At 55.5% G+C, this 15,436-nt stretch overlaps 3 protein-coding genes across 4 annotated transcripts; 2 read left to right on the top strand and 1 right to left on the bottom strand.

The window, feature by feature from the left end:
• Window positions 1-2,873: 2,873 nt before the first annotated feature.
• On the top strand, window positions 2,874-5,629 carry ATP6V1F (ATPase H+ transporting V1 subunit F). The gene is made up of 2 exons (XM_025471601.3): window positions 2,874-3,176; window positions 5,172-5,629. The coding sequence occupies exons 1-2, from the start codon at window positions 3,019-3,021 to the stop codon at window positions 5,371-5,373; spliced, it is 360 nt and encodes a 119-aa protein (XP_025327386.1). The 5' UTR covers window positions 2,874-3,018; the 3' UTR covers window positions 5,374-5,629.
• A 112-nt stretch (window positions 5,630-5,741) lies between these two features.
• On the top strand, window positions 5,742-8,765 carry ATP6V1FNB (ATP6V1F neighbor). Of its 2 annotated transcripts, none has more exons than XM_025471600.3 (2): window positions 5,742-6,606; window positions 7,873-8,765. In XM_025471600.3, exons 1-2 carry the CDS (start codon window positions 6,186-6,188, stop codon window positions 7,935-7,937), a joined length of 486 nt encoding a protein of 161 aa, XP_025327385.1. In that variant the 5' UTR covers window positions 5,742-6,185; the 3' UTR covers window positions 7,938-8,765. The 2 variants fall into 2 exon arrangements, with proteins under 2 accessions (XP_025327385.1, XP_025327384.1); XM_025471599.3 differs by having other exon boundaries at window positions 5,744-6,606; window positions 8,141-8,647.
• LOC118350537 (collagen alpha-1(I) chain-like) lies at window positions 6,874-14,245 on the bottom strand. The gene is made up of 6 exons (XM_049093395.1): window positions 14,120-14,245; window positions 13,967-14,053; window positions 13,729-13,890; window positions 11,027-11,123; window positions 8,647-9,532; window positions 6,874-8,564 (listed from the first exon to the last, which is right to left on the bottom strand). The coding sequence occupies exons 1-6, from the start codon at window positions 14,243-14,245 to the stop codon at window positions 8,462-8,464; spliced, it is 1,461 nt and encodes a 486-aa protein (XP_048949352.1). The 3' UTR covers window positions 6,874-8,461.
• Between the last annotated feature and the right edge of the window lie 1,191 nt (window positions 14,246-15,436).

The raw sequence follows: 15,436 nt of genomic DNA, 5'->3' as shown, positions 1-15,436 counted from the left end.
TAAATTAGGTCCTTCAAACAGGAACTGTTCCTCACCCAGCAAGCACCCCATGCAAGGCCCGGAGCCTTCACTCCAGCTGAGTCCAGGGTCAGGTCCGGACCTGCTCTGGCCCCACCAACAGTTTTTTTTTTTTTTTTTTTTAAAGATTTTATTTATTCATGAGAGACAGAGGCAGAGACACAGGCAGAGGGAGAAGCAGGCCCCATGTGGGGAGCCCGATTCAGGACTTGATCCCGGGTCTCCAGGATCACGCCCTAAGCCGAAGGCAGGTGCTCAACCACTGAGCCACCCAGGCGTCCCTGCCTTGTCACTTAACCTCCCTGGCCCACTGGTCTCCCTGGCCCACCAGCCTCTCCCCTTAGCCTCCCTGGCCTGAGCCACGTCTCAAACCCGCCTTCCACACTGCAGCCTGACAGGCTCCCATTCAAGGAATCTGGCCCTCTCTGTGTCCGGTCCCCTCTGCAGCTCCCTCCTATTCCAGGCTAATGTCTACTCCTCTTAACAAGGCCTCTAAGTTCGCACACCATCTTCCCCCACCTGCTGACACAAGAAGTCCTGAGTCAGTGTGCCTACTCCCCACCACACCCTCCATTTCGACCCCTCTTTACAGCTCTGAGATTCCTGGGCACCCATGCTTTGCCTTTCCACCCTCCTCTTCTTCCTGGCCCCCTTGATCTACCCCTGCCCCCAGCTCTGAAACTTCCCCAGGGCACATCTTTGCATTACTACACTGATCTGTGACTTTGTAGCTCCCTGACCCTGGAAGGTCTAATATAGACAGCTGTGACAAGCGAGTAAATGGATAATTCAGTAGACACAGCAGGGCCAAAAAGGATTTCAGTAAATTGACACCCCCCTCCCCCGCCAACTGTAGACCTGCTCCTGGACATTTCAGCACATATTGGTGGGTAGGTCAGAGAAGACCACTCTCCTCACCTGGTTTACTCAGTAGCCTATCTGCCTCCTCACTCTTCTTTAAATTTCTTCTTCCCTTTCCCCCTCCTTGCTTGGAATCCTGCCCCCTTAAGACCTCTCTCCAGGGCCTCTCTTATGTTTGCCCTCCTCCCCATCCTTCATTGAGCTCCTTGCAGACAGAAATCATGTCTTATCAATCATGGATCTTCAGCCTTCTCATGGCCACATTTGATAAACACTGGTTGAATGAATGAGTGTATAAATGTGCCCAGCTCTTCACCTGATAAAATCACTGAAGGCAAGATCCATTCTCTTAAGTACCCAACCACTTGTGAGCATTATGGGCTAGTTCTGTGCCAGGCACTAAACCAGGTGCTTCTACACGCACCCGTCTTCATTCTCTGCCCTCCCTCCCCACTCACTCTAGGTGTGAGCGCTTTCCTGGATGGCTTGCTGGCCACCTCCTCAGCATCATCTGCTTTCCATCTGTGTGTCCATAGATGTCCAGCCCAGCTGCTCTTCCACAACTGTAGAATGGCCCTAGGTATTGAGCATTTATGGACTCTATCTCCCTTAAACCTTACAGCCCTATCAAGTGGGTAGGGATACTACTATCTGAAGAACTTGAAGCCTTGAGAATTTTGATGATAAATCCAAAATCATACCTCTAAGTATGACTTTTGGGCCAAGATTCAAACCAGGTGTGCCCAAATCCCAAACGTCTCATACAAATACCCACTAGACGAGACCATCTGGATGTCTCAAGCACTCTAAACTCACAAACCATATGCTGAACACCAGTATGCCTGTTTGCTAAAAATAGAGGAGGAAAGGGTGGACCTTTCAGTCCATATTTCACACTAGGTGAAATACGGCTAGCTCACTCAGACGTGTTAGTGCTATCCACCTAGTTGCAATGGCCAGAAACCTGGGAGTCAGCTAGGTCTCTACCTTACTTCCCAAACATTCAATCTGAATACCAGTTTTGTCCATTCTGTCCCTAAATATCTCTTGACTCCATCTCCTTCTCCACATTCCCATTCCCACAACCTGAGTTCTGACCACCATTATCTCTTACCAAAACGGTATCCTTCTGCAGTCTTTTTTTTTTTTAAGATTTTATTTATTTATTCATGAAAGACACACAGAGAGGCAGAGACACAGGCAGAGGGGCAAGCAGGCTCCATGCAGGGAGCCTGACGTGGGACTCGATCCCAGGACTCCAGGATCACACCCTGGGCCGAAGGCAGCACTAAACCGCTGAGCCGCCCAGGGATCCCTCCTTCTGCAGTCTTGCCTCTGCACACAGCACCGTGACAGCGCTTATCTCTAAAACATGTATCTCACAATATCATTTTCCAAAGACTTCAGGATAATTTGTCCTCAGAATAATTTGTTCCAGATTCTTTAACTTTGCTTGAGGGGACTTATGCTATGTCACTAAGCCTTTGCATATGCTGTTCCTCCTGCCCGGGGTGTAACACCCTCTTGTCCTTACTTCTATCTCCTAAATCCTTCGGGGGATCTTCTTTGCGCACACCGTCCCCCCAAGTGGGTTGGTTATCCCTTCAGTGGATGCTTCCACGTACGGCTCACATTTTAGCAATTACCACACTGCTCTGTAATTAATTGCCTGTTCACTTGAATCCCTACCTCACTAGTCAGTGTCACCATTAACTTGTCCAATATTTTATATACTCAACAAATACGTACTAGTTGTTAACTGTGTGCCATAGTTAAATACACGATACAGACCCGGACCTTGCCTTCAAGGACAGAAACCGCGTCTCCTCTTCTGGGGGCTCGGTATCTATCAGCAGTGGGCGCATCGGGTTTATTGAACGACCGATGGAACGCGCTTGCGTGAACCTGTGGTGCCGCGCGCACTTCTGGGAATCGTAGTCCCCAGGTTCGGGGCCCCTCATTATTGCGCAGGCGTATTCAGATTAAGACGTTTTACTCTTGATGCGCATGTCCCGGAAGGCGGAGTGGTGAACTGCGCATGTGTAAAGGGCGGAGGCGCGGCCGAAAAGGCGGTGCGCTGCGGGGGAGGGGCTTCGTCGTCTAAGGGCCGTCGCCGCGGAGCTCTACCTGCCTGCGAGAATGGCGGGTAGGGGGAAGCTAATTGCGGTGATCGGAGACGAAGACACCGTGACTGGCTTCCTGCTGGGCGGCATAGGGGAGCTTAACAAGAACCGCCACCCCAATTTCCTGGTGGTGGAGAAGGATACAACCATCAATGAGATCGAAGACACTTTCCGGTACGGTAGCCCGCGAGGCCTGAATGGGACCCTCTGCCTCGGGTGGGAGCCACGGGGGTCAGCGGGGTCGGCGCCGGGCTTCCAGACCCCGATGTCTGGGGTCAAGGAAGTCGGTCCAGTCGCCCTTCCGGAGGAGGCCTCTATGCTCCAAGTTCTCTTTTGGGGCATGGGGGAACCTGAGCTATGTCAGGTTCACGAGCTCATCCCTCACATGACTCTGTCAGGAAAGGGGAAAAGATCTGGAGATGGGCGCCGCCCCTCGGCCCCAATCTGCCCCAGGGTCCTATCTCAGCTCCGCCCCTGTTCGCCCCGTAGAGCAGGCTCCCCGCCTTGTTAGCGCTCGACCCTAAGCGACCCACACACTTATCGAATACCTAGGCAGTGGGGTCGGGCTTTCTTGTATTGTTATGTCCCTTAGAGGCTCACAACTGCCTTGTAAAGTAGAGGCTATTATTCCCATTTGCAAGTAGGAAAACTAAAGCTCAGAGAGGTCACATCCTTTGGAAGAGAGAGAGGGGGGATTTGAACCCAGACCTAACTCTCTTAAGCCAGGTTCACACTGCTTGTGCAGTTCCCTCAACTCTTAGAATTTCCTATTGTCCTGAGCACCGCAGGCAGAGTATTAGGACTATATCCTGCTACTTTCTGCTAAGACCTTGCATTTGAAGTTCCTGATTTCTTACCCTGGGTCAAGAGCGATAGCTTCATAGTATGAATGCAGGCATGTCCCTTAAACCAGGAGGTGTCCTGGTGACTTGAATTGAGAATGCTAGCCCCCTTTGTTTTCCCGCCCCATCCTGAAGGAGGCTGTTACCCAATCTCAGGGACAAACTACTCTCACTTGTTTCCCCTACACAGTCCAGTCCTGAGCTGCGGGCTGAGACTGGTTCCTGCTGCCGGGGGTATGATTGGCCCTGAACCGGCCTGATCTCTAGGCATTCTGGTAAAGTGACCCAAGTTGTCTTGGGAGGAGGGTAGGTTTTACTCCAGGAATTTTTCATGTTTCCATCCAAAGGGACCCAGAGATCATCAAGTCTAACCTGCCCTAGTGCCTGGCACAGAGCAAGCGCTCAGTTAAAATAGTTTTTAATATTTTACTTAACTAACGTGTGGGTGGTCATAAGGAAGGGAGATCCCAGTGGTAGGTTCTCTGTCTGGGGAAAGTGTGATTTTCCTCCTCCTGTGTTGTATTCTTGACTCATGCGAAACTTCCCCTATGATCCATTCCCCAACGTCTTCAGCATAGACCTTTAATGGTCTCATCAGCCCTCTTTAAAAAAAAAAGCTTTCCTTTAAAAGTTATTCATGTAGCTTGTAAATTAATATTTAAAAGGTATACACGGACAAGTCTCACTCCCACCCCTCACTCCCACCCTCCTCTTTTTCCACTTCGTTACCTCCCTCCTCCACCCCTGTGAGCAATTAATTGCTTATTTACTTTTCTGCTTTTTCTTTATGTACACACAAAGGGACAGACATTCTTATCCTCTCTCTCTCTCTTTTTTTTTTTTTTACACAAATGAAGCATACAGAAGAATGCACCAGCATGTGCACTAGTCTTCAGCACCAGTTCACTTGGGAGCCTTTCAGGCAGGGGAGGCAGAAGACAGCTAGAGGGCCCTTAGATTTTTTTTTTCTTTTAAGATTTTATTCACTTATGAGACACACACACACACACACACACACACACACACACAGAGGCAGAGACACAGGCAGAGAAAGAGAGAAGCAGGCTCCATGCGGGAGCCCGATGGGGGACTCGATCCCAGGACTCCAGGATCACGCCTGGGCTGAAGGCAGGCAGGCACTAAACCGCTGAGCCACCCAGGTGTCCTGGGCCCTTAGATTTTTAAATGAAGGTGATCCTGGTTAGAAAGAGAATGTAGCTAGCAACTTTTGCCTTTGTGCTCTGCAGTCTCTGGGTCAAGCCCCTTCTCCTCTGCAGCCCAGCCTCAGCACCTCAGAGTGAGAATCTCTTCTCATTTCTCCCAACAGGCAGTTTCTAAACCGGGATGACATCGGCATTATCCTCATCAACCAATACATCGCAGAGATGGTGCGGCATGCGCTCGACGCCCACCAGCGCTCCATTCCAGCCGTTCTAGAGATTCCGTCCAAGGAGCACCCCTATGATGCCACCAAGGACTCCATCCTGCGCAGGGCCAGGGGCATGTTCACGGCCGAGGACCTGCGCTAGAGCCCTCCCCATAGCCATGCAGCCTTTCCCCAGGCTTGCCTTCAGCCCGTCTCTGATTTCCCAGCCCCCTGCCCCTTCCCAACCCACTGAGAGGCTAGGTGAGGTGCTTCCAGATTGCTGGGGCTTTGCCATTAAAGTCAAGGCTGGTTAGGGAACAGGAAGCCTGAGTATCTTCTCTCCACTACATCTTCCCTGTGCTGTTACACAGTGTCTCTGTTCATGTTAAATTAAAGCAACATTCCCGTTTCTCTCCAAATTGAGACTGGCTACTAGAAAGGACGTGCATGGATGAGGTGGTTGGGGGGATTAGATTGGCAGGGTTGGGAAGGGTTCTGCCAAAGATATAGGCATGGAAAAGCTGGACCAGGAAGATTGTGCCAAGAGATCATAACTCAAGGATGGATCCTTGGAATCAACGGTGACCAGCTCTGGTGGGAGGGATGGGAGGAGGCTTGTGCCTAGGTCCTAGGCTCCCCCAATTCATTCTCTCAGGCTGGGGAGGGACTTGACCCCAAGGAACGGAAGCAGAAACACAGGAAACCCAGAAGCCTGTGATACTAGACTGAGCCTGGGTCCTGCAAGAGGCTTGGAGATCAAGGCCTTAGCCGGTGGGCCTTGGCCTGAGGTTGCCTCTGGATCAAGGCATGTGAGGTCTGCTAAAGGCATGGCAAGTAGAACCCTGGCCCTGTGTGAGGTGAGGCTTGGTTGCCAGGTGACTGTCTGTGGCAGCCACCTGCTGTGGGAAGGACTCTACTTGCTATCGCTTATCCCTCAGCTGCAGCCACCCTGGTACCGCTCCTTCCCTTGCTACCATGTCGCGCCAACTCAGCATGGATACGCTGCGGCAGAACTTCTGGAAGGAGGAATATCTGAGGGAGAAGATGTTGCGCTGTGAATGGCATCATAAGTATGGGTCGATGGTGAAGGCCAAGCAGAAGGCTAAGGCTACAGCGCGCCTGCCCCTCAAACTGCCCACCCTGCACCCCAAAGCCCCACTCTTACCTCCACCTGCCCCCAAAGCAGTGCCTTCCAAGGTCCCCAGCCCTGCCCTGGAGGCTCCTATTCGGTCAGAAATGTACCCAGTCCTGCCTGCCACCCGGGCCCTGCTGTATGAAGGCATCTCCCACGACTTCCAGGGGCGCTACCGCTACCTCAACACCCGAAAACTGGACATGCCAGAGATGCGTTACCTCTTCCCCATCACCACCAACTTCACATATGGCTGGCAGCTGGGTGAGCCCCAACTTCTCAGAAATTATTCACCTCACAGACACAGAGCCCTTGCCACAAGTCAGGCCATGCAGTCGACATTAGGCGTACAAGACCCATGGGTGGGGGTGTCCATTCTAGTGGGGGATCTGGGCCATAAGCACGAGAGAAAGGAGACATCTGAGAAGGGAAAGTTTCATGATGAGACTAGGGAGAGATTGGGGAGATGGGCAAGGGATACGTGATTGTCAAGAAAGGCCTCTCTGAGGACCTAAAGGCTGGAAGCTAAGAGACAGAGGAATTTGGATTTTATTCCAAGTGGGAGAAGAAGCCATGGAGGGTTTTAAGCAGGTGAACAATACTGACAGGGTACTAACTATTCCATAAGTAATGGCTTTTTCAGGGAAAGAATCAACTGGCCAGTGAGATCTGCATCTATTTTGAGTTCTCTTGGCAGGAGAGGACGATGGCTTGGGCTAGGGTGATTAGCAGGAGAGCCGTGGTAGATTCAGGCTATGCTTTGGAAGAGGAATCAATGAAGCCTATGGATGGATGGGATGACAGAAGGGGAAAGAAGGCTGTGGGAAAGCACAAGTGTTTGGCTCAGGTGCCTGGACAAGGAAGATGGAGGGGAGCAGGGCTGGAGGGCGTGTGAGGACAGGTGAGCCCTGGCCATGCCGGAGGTGCCAGTGAGGTGGCTGTGTACGGAGATCCCCCGCTGGAGTGATGTCAGAGCTGAAGATGTCAGTTTGGGAGCCACGGAGATGTAGATGTTACTTAAAGCCCGAGGCTGGGTGAGCCCACCCAGGAAACTCCAGATGCTGGAATCTGACAGAGGCAGGGGGGCACAGAGAGCGGTAGGGAGACAGTGTTGGTGGGAAGGCTGTCCACTTGGGCTGAGTCTGCTTTATCTGCAAGGCTGAGAGTCCAGATCATCCTCAGGGAGGACAGGAGGGAGGCAGTGGTATAGCTGGAGATGAAGAGCTCAATGGCGTAGGAAAGGGAGCGTGCCCGGGAATGCTGCAGGACTGCTGGGTGATCCTGTGTCCCTTTACTGTTTGTGGTCATGGACTGCAAGTGAGACTACTCAGGGGCTTATGGGTGTTTCTCCACAGGGTTGAGGGCCTGGGCAAACGGTGGATGGCTGGGGATAAACACAGCTGACATTTTGCCTAAAGATTCTCGCCACTTTCCCCAAGGCCCTAAAGGGAAGGGAAAGAGGTATTTCCCCCAAAGCAGGAAGCAAGTCCCAGGAGAGCAGGAGGTGGAAGGCAGCCCTCTCTCTTTCAGAGATGGCCGGCTCTGTCCGTCCCCATGGCAAGCAGTGGAGGAGCCTGAGGTGGGGGAAAAGATGACACTTGGCGGATGGGCCAGTTCTGCCATCACTGCTGGTCTGGACCCCCGGTCGGCTCTGTCTGCCCACAGCCCACGTTCCTCAGGAGCACTTTTTATTCCGTCACACTTACAAGTGGATACAATACAGGCAGCTTGTGGGGCTCCCGGGCTCCGCAAGTTCCTTTCCCAGGATCCATTCCTGGCCTCTGACATCTTTTCCCAGGCCCCCCAGCGAAGCAAGAACTGGTGTCCTGTAAGATGTGCCGCATCGAATCCTTCTTCCGAAAGAATGGGGCCTTCGCGCTGCTTGACCCTCGGGACCTGGCTCTCTGACGTTGGCCAGCCAGGGGACTTGGGGGACCGGGAGAAGGAATAACACGCCTCCTGGTGGGGCTGAAGCCGCTGTGTGTGTCTGTGTGTCCGGCCTCCCAGGCGCTGAGGCAGAGTTCTGGGCCTTTTTTGGAACTTCCTCTGATGGCCCTTGCTGCCGGGTCGTGGCTCGCCTTTTCCTCGGTCTCCATCTCTTTAATCACCCCGTGAGGATTCAGCAGTGACTGGAGGGGGCCGGGAAGGGTGAGCGCTGCTCTCCAGGCAAAGGCTCCTCAGCGCCCGGGGGCCACAGGAGCCGCTGGAAGTTCTGGGTGTTCCTGGGAGAGAGCGGCCCGTCCTCCCAGATGCCAGAGAGCGGGAGCCACCACCGCCCCATCGGCTGCCCCCCTCGCCCCTCACCTGGCCCCGAGGGCCCGCAGCCGCCAGGTCCGCTCCCGGAGCACTTGCTGCAGCCGCTCCCGCAGGGCGCGCCGCTGCCGGGCCGCGTCCTCCTGGGCGGTGTGGAGCCCTGAGGCCCCGGCCTCCCAGCCCGCGGCCCGAAGGAGCCCGCAGGGGGCAGCACCGGGCAGGCGCGCCCCTGCGCCCTCAGTCGGCGGCGGGGCGAGCGCGCCCTCGGAAGGGACCCAGGAGCGCCCGGCCCCCGGCCCCCGCCCGGGCAGGATCGCGGTGGCCCCGCCGCCCTCCCCCGGGAGGCTTGCCTGTGGCGGGAGCCGGGCTGGGCCGGGCGGGGGCCCCAGAGGGTGCACCCGGCAGCGGCGGTTCTTGGCAATGCGGAGGCCTTCCAAGACCTGGGAGAGGCGGCTGTCAGCGGCCGGCGGCCCCTTGTGCCCCCGGAGCGCCTGGTGTCCCGGCCCGCCCGGCGCCGCTACGCACCCGGAGCCGCTGCTGCTCCCGCTCCTGCCGCCGCCGGCGCCCGGCCGCCCGGTGCAGCTCCAGCAGCCGCTGCAGCGCCGTCTCCCGCTGCGCCGCGCTCGCCCCCGCGCCCGCGCCCGCGCCCGCGCCCGCGCCCGCGCCCGCCGACGCCTTCTCCGCGCCCGGGGGCCCGGGCCACGCGGCCTTCGAGGCGTCGGGAGCCTCCGCGCCGCCCCTCCGCCCCCCGACGGCGCCCACGAGCCTCGCGGAGCCGCCCCGCACCTGCTCCGCCGGGCCCGGGCCTCCTTCCGGGTCGCGCCCCGGCCCCGGGCGTCCCGGGAGAGCTGCGGGGCGCTCCCGCCGCCCGGAGCCCCCAGGGTCTGGGGCCGCCTGCGGCTCGGCCCTCCGCTCTCCTCGCCCCGGGCCGTCCGTTCTGTCCCGCGTCAGCTGGGTGGTCCTTTCCCCGGAGCCAGGGCCCGCCCTCCCCGCAGGCTGGGGCTTCTGTTCTCCCGGGGACCGGTGGGAGTCCCTCGAAATTCCCGGGGAGCCGCCTTCCTCCGGGGACGGTGTGGGGACCTCTCCCTCGTCTGCCCCCCGGGCTTGTGAGAGGCCGCGGGGGCAAGTCTGAAGGGCCTTCACTTCCCGGGCCTGCGGGGTCTCCTTCCTCGGCTCCCGGAGGACCTCCTTTCCCTCCTTTCCCGGACACTCAGGCCTGTTTCCGCCGTGACCTTGAGGACACTCTCTCCTCTCACTCTGGGGAGGCTCCCCCCTGGGATACACAGAGACCTCCTCCCTCAGAGCCTGAGTAGCCCCCCCACTCGGACCCTGGTGTAGCTGCTCTCCCTGTCTCTTGGGAACGTCTTTGTTCTCTCCCCTGGCAGCCTCCCCTCTCTGACCCCGGGGACACCCTTCTTTCTGCTCTTGAGGGTCCTCCTCTCTCGGCCTCTGAAGAATCTCAATCCTCAGCAATTTCTGAAGCTCTGCTCTCTGCTGGCCCAGGCCCCAGCCTGGCCCCTGGGGGAGATGTTGGGGTTCTGGCAGGCCCTGGGAAGGCAGGCCTGAGGGCCTTGGGGCTCCCTGAACCAGCTTCCTCCCCCACAGGCCGATGAATGGCCTCTGGGTTGTGGGTTCTGCTTGTCTCCTCTCTTCCCTCTGAGCCAGGTCCTGGGAAGGAAGAAGAGCATTTGGGCCCAGGCCTGCGAGGGAACCCCCATGCCTGGGCCACTTTCCCTGAGGGACCCTGGAGACCTCCGTGACTGTCCCAGTGGGCTTCATTTCCATCACAGCCCTTGCCTGACTCCTGAACTCCTTAAGCCTACTCTATGTTATGTAAAAGGTGCTTCTCTGGGGATCCCCAGGTGGCGCAGCGGTTTAGCCTTCTGCCCAGGGCCTGATCCTGGAGTCCCGGGATCAAGTCCCACGTCAGGCTCCCTGCATGGAGCCTGCTTCCCCTCTGTGTCTCGTGTCTCTGCTTCTGTGTGTGTGTGTGTGTCATGAATAAATAAATAAAATCTTTAAAAAAAAAAAAAAAGATGCTTCTGTGATGGTCCCTTCTTACCTGGCTATAGGAGGGGACACCACCTCCCCCCAGTAGCCTCCTCCCAGGCAGCCTCTACCCTGCTATCCACAGCCAGTCTGAGGGGGCCCTTGTCCAGGACACTTTGACTCTTTCACCTTGACTTCAGAGTGTGCTGGGTCCCCAAAGCTACTGCTGGTGGCAGGGTTCAGCTCTTGTAAGCAGCCTGAGGGAGAAAGACCAATGTCAGGAACACTCTGCTCATGGCCTAGTCCCTCACACACAATCCACCTGAACTGGAACCAAGAAGCCTAGGGAGTCCCCAGCGCCTCAGGTGAAGGAGACGGTCTGATGTGTGAACTTTAAGGCTGTCACAGCTCATCAGTCACCTTTATTCACACACATGCCTGCCTGTCGGATTTTCTTGCCGACAGCCGACCACCTCTTCCTCGTCAGAGCACTTCAGAGGAACCTGCACACCCTTATCTTCAAAACCACCAGGGGCTGCCTGGCACGGGGAAGGAAGGGCCTGTGGGCCAGGCTTGTCAGTCCCTTATGAGGACACCCATTTAGACCGGCAAGGAAACCCACTGTATGCACCTTATTTTACTATTATTAAGAAAAATCCTCTTTAGGTCTTTCTTAGTTGCTAACAGTAAAATCCAATGAAACTCAAGAAAAGAAATTTTAGGCTGGAGCCTGGCCTAAAAACTGTGAGTTTCATAATTAACCAAAGAAATCTAAAAAAAGAAATGAAATGTCTGCTCCCTTGCAGCTGTGCAGGAAGGAGAGCCACTCTGCATCCATAAAACTGGTTAAAAGAACTTGATTTCGTAAGACCCTAAACGGACAACTTTCACAAGAATGTTCCATCTTTATGCCACATGGATGTGTGAATATTCACAATGGTAACCAAGTGGGTATGTTTTTTTGTGAAAAAAAAAAACAAACAAACATGTCTTTTGAACAAAGGAGTCTGATAAGACTCCCAAGCCTTTAGAAATTATTGCCATGAACAGTGAACATAACCCCCAACCCATTGCCTCACAATTCTGATCTGTTGTCTCACCAGATAATTTATTTCTCCAGTTATAATGCTATAACTGATATCTCTGTATTCCCCAGAGATCTTTTACTTGTAAAAATGTCTGTCAATCAGAAAAAACAAGCATTGGCTCTTTGCTCTTCTCTCACATGCACAGTGGAACAATTAGAGGCTTATGGCTTACCTAGGTTTATTTAACAAATCATCTGAGATGAAAGTCGGCTTCATATAAATTAATAGGCCCAGGGTTCACAGCATCGATCCCATGGAATTTTGATTGCCTATTTATTGTCACGCTCTCACTAGGCTGTGATCCCCTCAGTGACAGGGACCAAGTAATGGAGTCAAGCCTCTCTCCTGCTCAGTATGTTCCCAGTGCCTGGCATGCGAGGGGTAAACAGGTGGCCGGCACAGCTATTCTGTCCCCTCCTCCCTGGGCCACCATGGACAGTCATTCCCAGTGCTCTCTCCCCTGAGTCCCAGTTTAGCTTCAGAATCCTGGACCCAGTGCCTGAGACAGCTGGTACCAAACAGGTGGAATCGGGACATAAAATAAGACCTACTTGTTGTCCCTGGGTGCTCCTTGGCACCCCCAAAAAAACAGTGTAAGATGAAGAATGAGTGAGAAGGGGACTGAAATCCTGGCACTTGAGATGAGGACTTCCCCCCTCCTCCCCATCTAGTCCAGCCACCCAGCCAGGGTGTCGGCATACCAGGTGTGGGCTCGGCAGGCATAGCAGGGCTCTCCCACCTTGGGTCTCTGTCACTCCTAGCTTCACCCAGATCCAGGGCTGATGATGGGTCTACCACCTGCCCCCTGCAGGAGTGCAGAGCCTGCCTCAGAATCACCTTTTGCAGCTCGTGGGCTCTGGAAGGCGGGGAGGCAGCCTGTCTGCCAGTTTCCTGGCCCCAATGCCTAAACCCAGTCCAGGGTCGCCTCTCCCAGCCCCTGCACCCACCACTGGACCCCAGGAGCTGGAATTTGGGCGTCACCCTTTCCAGGGGCTGTGGGGCAATCATATGGGCGCAACTGAGTGAGAGCCCAAAGAGGAGCCTTGGGTGTAAGGAAGAGGTGCTAGGCAAGGCTGTGGAAGGAGATAGGAAAAAAGGGTCCAGTGCCTGGCCTTTTGTGGCCATATGAAGTGGACAGAATTTCCTGGGAGAAAGACTCACCCCTCTGGAATCTGATGGTTCTGGCTCAGAGAGTCCCCAGCCTGGGGCAATGAGCACCGCCTAGAACTCTGGAAAGTTGGAGGGTGCCCTAGTCCACAGGGCATCATCCCCCAGTGCGGTGGGTAGTCTTTAAGATGACACCTAATCATCCCTCCTCCTGGTATTCCTGCCCACTTATGACCCTGTTCTCTTCCCCTCCTTGTGAGGAAATGGATCGCTCTTGCCCATTCAAGCCTTCAGATGAGACTGGAATCCTGACCTACAATGTCAGCTGGATGCTTCCTTAGTGGTCACTGCTAACACCCCCTCTTGCACAGCTGAGGGAGAGGCTCTCCGAGAGGGCTGCCAACCTGCCCAAAGTGCCTTGGACAATTGGTAACTGAGACATGACTGGGAGGCACAGTCCCAGGTCCCAGTCACCATAACAGCCTCCCTCCTAGAAGGGGTCAGCCCAGCCATCAGCCCCAGAGGAAAGGGTCTGTGCACCTCAGGCATCAGTGCCTGTGGCCTCAGGAGCAATACTGAGCTTGCTTTCCCCCCATGCTGCAGCCACATCTAAAGCCTTCTAGATGTCACCATTCCATTGATTTGGCCAATATAGTCACTAACTGTGGAATGGTAATAGCAGCTGGTAGGGAATGAGCAGGTCCTGTGTGCCAGGCACAGTGCTAAACCCTGTACATGGATGAGTTCATTGGTGCTCCCTTCCAGTCAGATCTACTGTCTTCCCCATTTTGTAGCTGAGGAAACAGGCTTACGGTCCACAGCGAGCATCAGAACAGGGACAGAACCCAGGCTCCTGGGTCCAAAGCCCATACTTCTGCTTCCCTCACCACCACCACCCCCTGATGTCACACTGACCGACCCCCTTGCCTTCAGCCGTGCCCCTGCTCACCCAGCTGGTCAGCTGCTCAGGGCCCCCACCCATCCTACCGCGGGGCTTGCTGCACCGGCTCTGTACACACTGGGCCTGGTCCTTCAGACCGCAGAACTGGGCCCAGGGGGGCCAGAAGAGGCTCAGCCCTGCCCCAGTCAGCAGCTCCAAGTCCCACAGGAGCTGAAAAAATAATGGGTGCCGGGGCATGAAGGGGTGCCCTCTCGGCCCTCTGCCATGTGCCCTGGCCAGCCCCTACCTGCTCCTGGGCCCGCCGGCTCTGCTCCATCTCCAGCAACACAGCGGGCAGCTCCAGTCCTGAGGGACAGGCCTGACTCTCTTGCACCTGGGGGGACAGGATGGAGTCAGGCCTCCGCCTTGCCCTTTGGAAGCAATGCCCCACCTTCCTCACCTGCTGCAGGGCAGCCTGGAGCTGGCCCGGGCCTGCAGGGCATCTAAAGAGGTGGTGGTACAGGGCTAAGGCCTGCTTGTGGCTACACGGGAGCCCTGGGCCCCCAGGTGTGGCTGCCTGCTCCATGGGCAGGGGGAGCCAGAGCGGATTCCCCTCCCTCCTCTGCTGCTGCTGGAGCCTGGAGAGGGGAGGACCAGGGATAAGAAGGAGACAAAGCCTCCAGAGCTCAATAATGCAGGGACCTGACATCTGAGCCAGGGCCTGGACCCCAGCCATGTCTCAGAGAGACTCAGGCTTGTCTCTGACACGGGGTTCTTGGCTTCGCACGGCGGGGCAAGGACTGTGACCGTGCCGGAGAGAGAGGTGCGTGTGTGCGCTTGTTTGCAGTCCTGGGAGTATGTGTTTTATGTGTACGTAGGAAGCTTGCAACGGCATTAGCTAGACATTAGCTACACCCCACATGGACAGCAGCCGCCGGCAGCTCACTTACTATATGCGCGGAAACACGATGCTGCGTACATGTCATCTGTCCCTGAAGCCTCTGTGAAGTAGGTGCTAGCATTATCACGCCAGTTGTCCAGGTTAGAAACCAGTCCCAGAGGGTAGGGAGCCCCAGCTAGCATATGCCAGTGTCTCCCTCATCTGGAGGCCAGCGGCCGGGATGCACAGGCCTGGGGGAAGCATGGTCCTGGGTCAAGCAGCCACAGGCAGAAGAGGGCGAGCACCCCCAGGTGCCTGCTCCAAGTGGCTCACCTGCAAAGGGCTGAGCCACAGGTCACTGTTTACTCCTCTGCATACACAAGGTTCATCAGGTGAGGGCATGCTTTGTGTAGGTTAGGACAAGGGCAGGACAAGACGTGAGCCGGTCTGTCATCGTCACATTTCCTGCTGCTTTGCCACCGCTCTGTGGGAGACCGGGGCCAGCTCTGCTCCGTGGTCCTCAGCCGGGGCTGAGCTAGCAGGACAGCTGACCTCGGGTCAGCCAGACACTCCCTTCATTTCTGTTGAAACATCAGGGAGCTGGCAATGAGAATGCAGCACCCCCTCATCTTTTACCCAAGGCCCCTGAAACACCAAGGTCATAGCCAATAGGTGGCAAAAATAGAGTCCCTTTGAAAAGAGACTTTTTGAAGAAATACTTTTTTTCTATTTCAGAACCCATGTTCCTTCCCCTACAAGGATGTCTCCTGCTCCTGTGTCCATCGAGGGTGGGTGTGGCTTTGAATGCACACAGGGGCTCAAGCATGTGCTACACATGTTTACCAGGGTTTCTTTTTTTTTTTTTAATTTTTTTTTTTAAATTTATGATAGTCACAC

The sequence above is a fragment of the Canis lupus genome, chromosome 14 (assembly GCF_003254725.2).
Source record: "Canis lupus dingo isolate Sandy chromosome 14, ASM325472v2, whole genome shotgun sequence".
Classification (NCBI taxonomy): Eukaryota; Metazoa; Chordata; class Mammalia; order Carnivora; family Canidae; genus Canis; species Canis lupus.
The sequence above is the reverse complement of the archived record's forward strand: the minus strand, read 5'-3'. Positions and strand labels throughout refer to the sequence as shown.

Coding starts and splice junctions, on each gene's coding strand:
- ATP6V1F (XM_025471601.3), top strand. CDS start 3,019: ATGGCGGGTAGGGGGAAGCTAATTGCGGTGATCGGAGACGAAGACACC. Junction 3,177..5,171: donor GAGATCGAAGACACTTTCCG/GTACGGTAGCCC, acceptor TTCTCCCAACAG/GCAGTTTCTAAACCGGGATG.
- ATP6V1FNB (XM_025471599.3), top strand. CDS start 6,186: ATGTCGCGCCAACTCAGCATGGATACGCTGCGGCAGAACTTCTGGAAG. Junction 6,607..8,140: donor CACATATGGCTGGCAGCTGG/GTGAGCCCCAAC, acceptor ATCTTTTCCCAG/GCCCCCCAGCGAAGCAAGAA.
- LOC118350537 (XM_049093395.1), bottom strand. CDS start 14,245: ATGGAGCAGGCAGCCACACCTGGGGGCCCAGGGCTCCCGTGTAGCCAC. Junction 14,054..14,119: donor TCCAGGCTGCCCTGCAGCAG/GTGAGGAAGGTG, acceptor CTGTCCCCCCAG/GTGCAAGAGAGTCAGGCCTG. Junction 11,124..13,728: donor CTGAGCAGCTGACCAGCTGG/GTGAGCAGGGGC, acceptor TCCCCGTGCCAG/GCAGCCCCTGGTGGTTTTGA.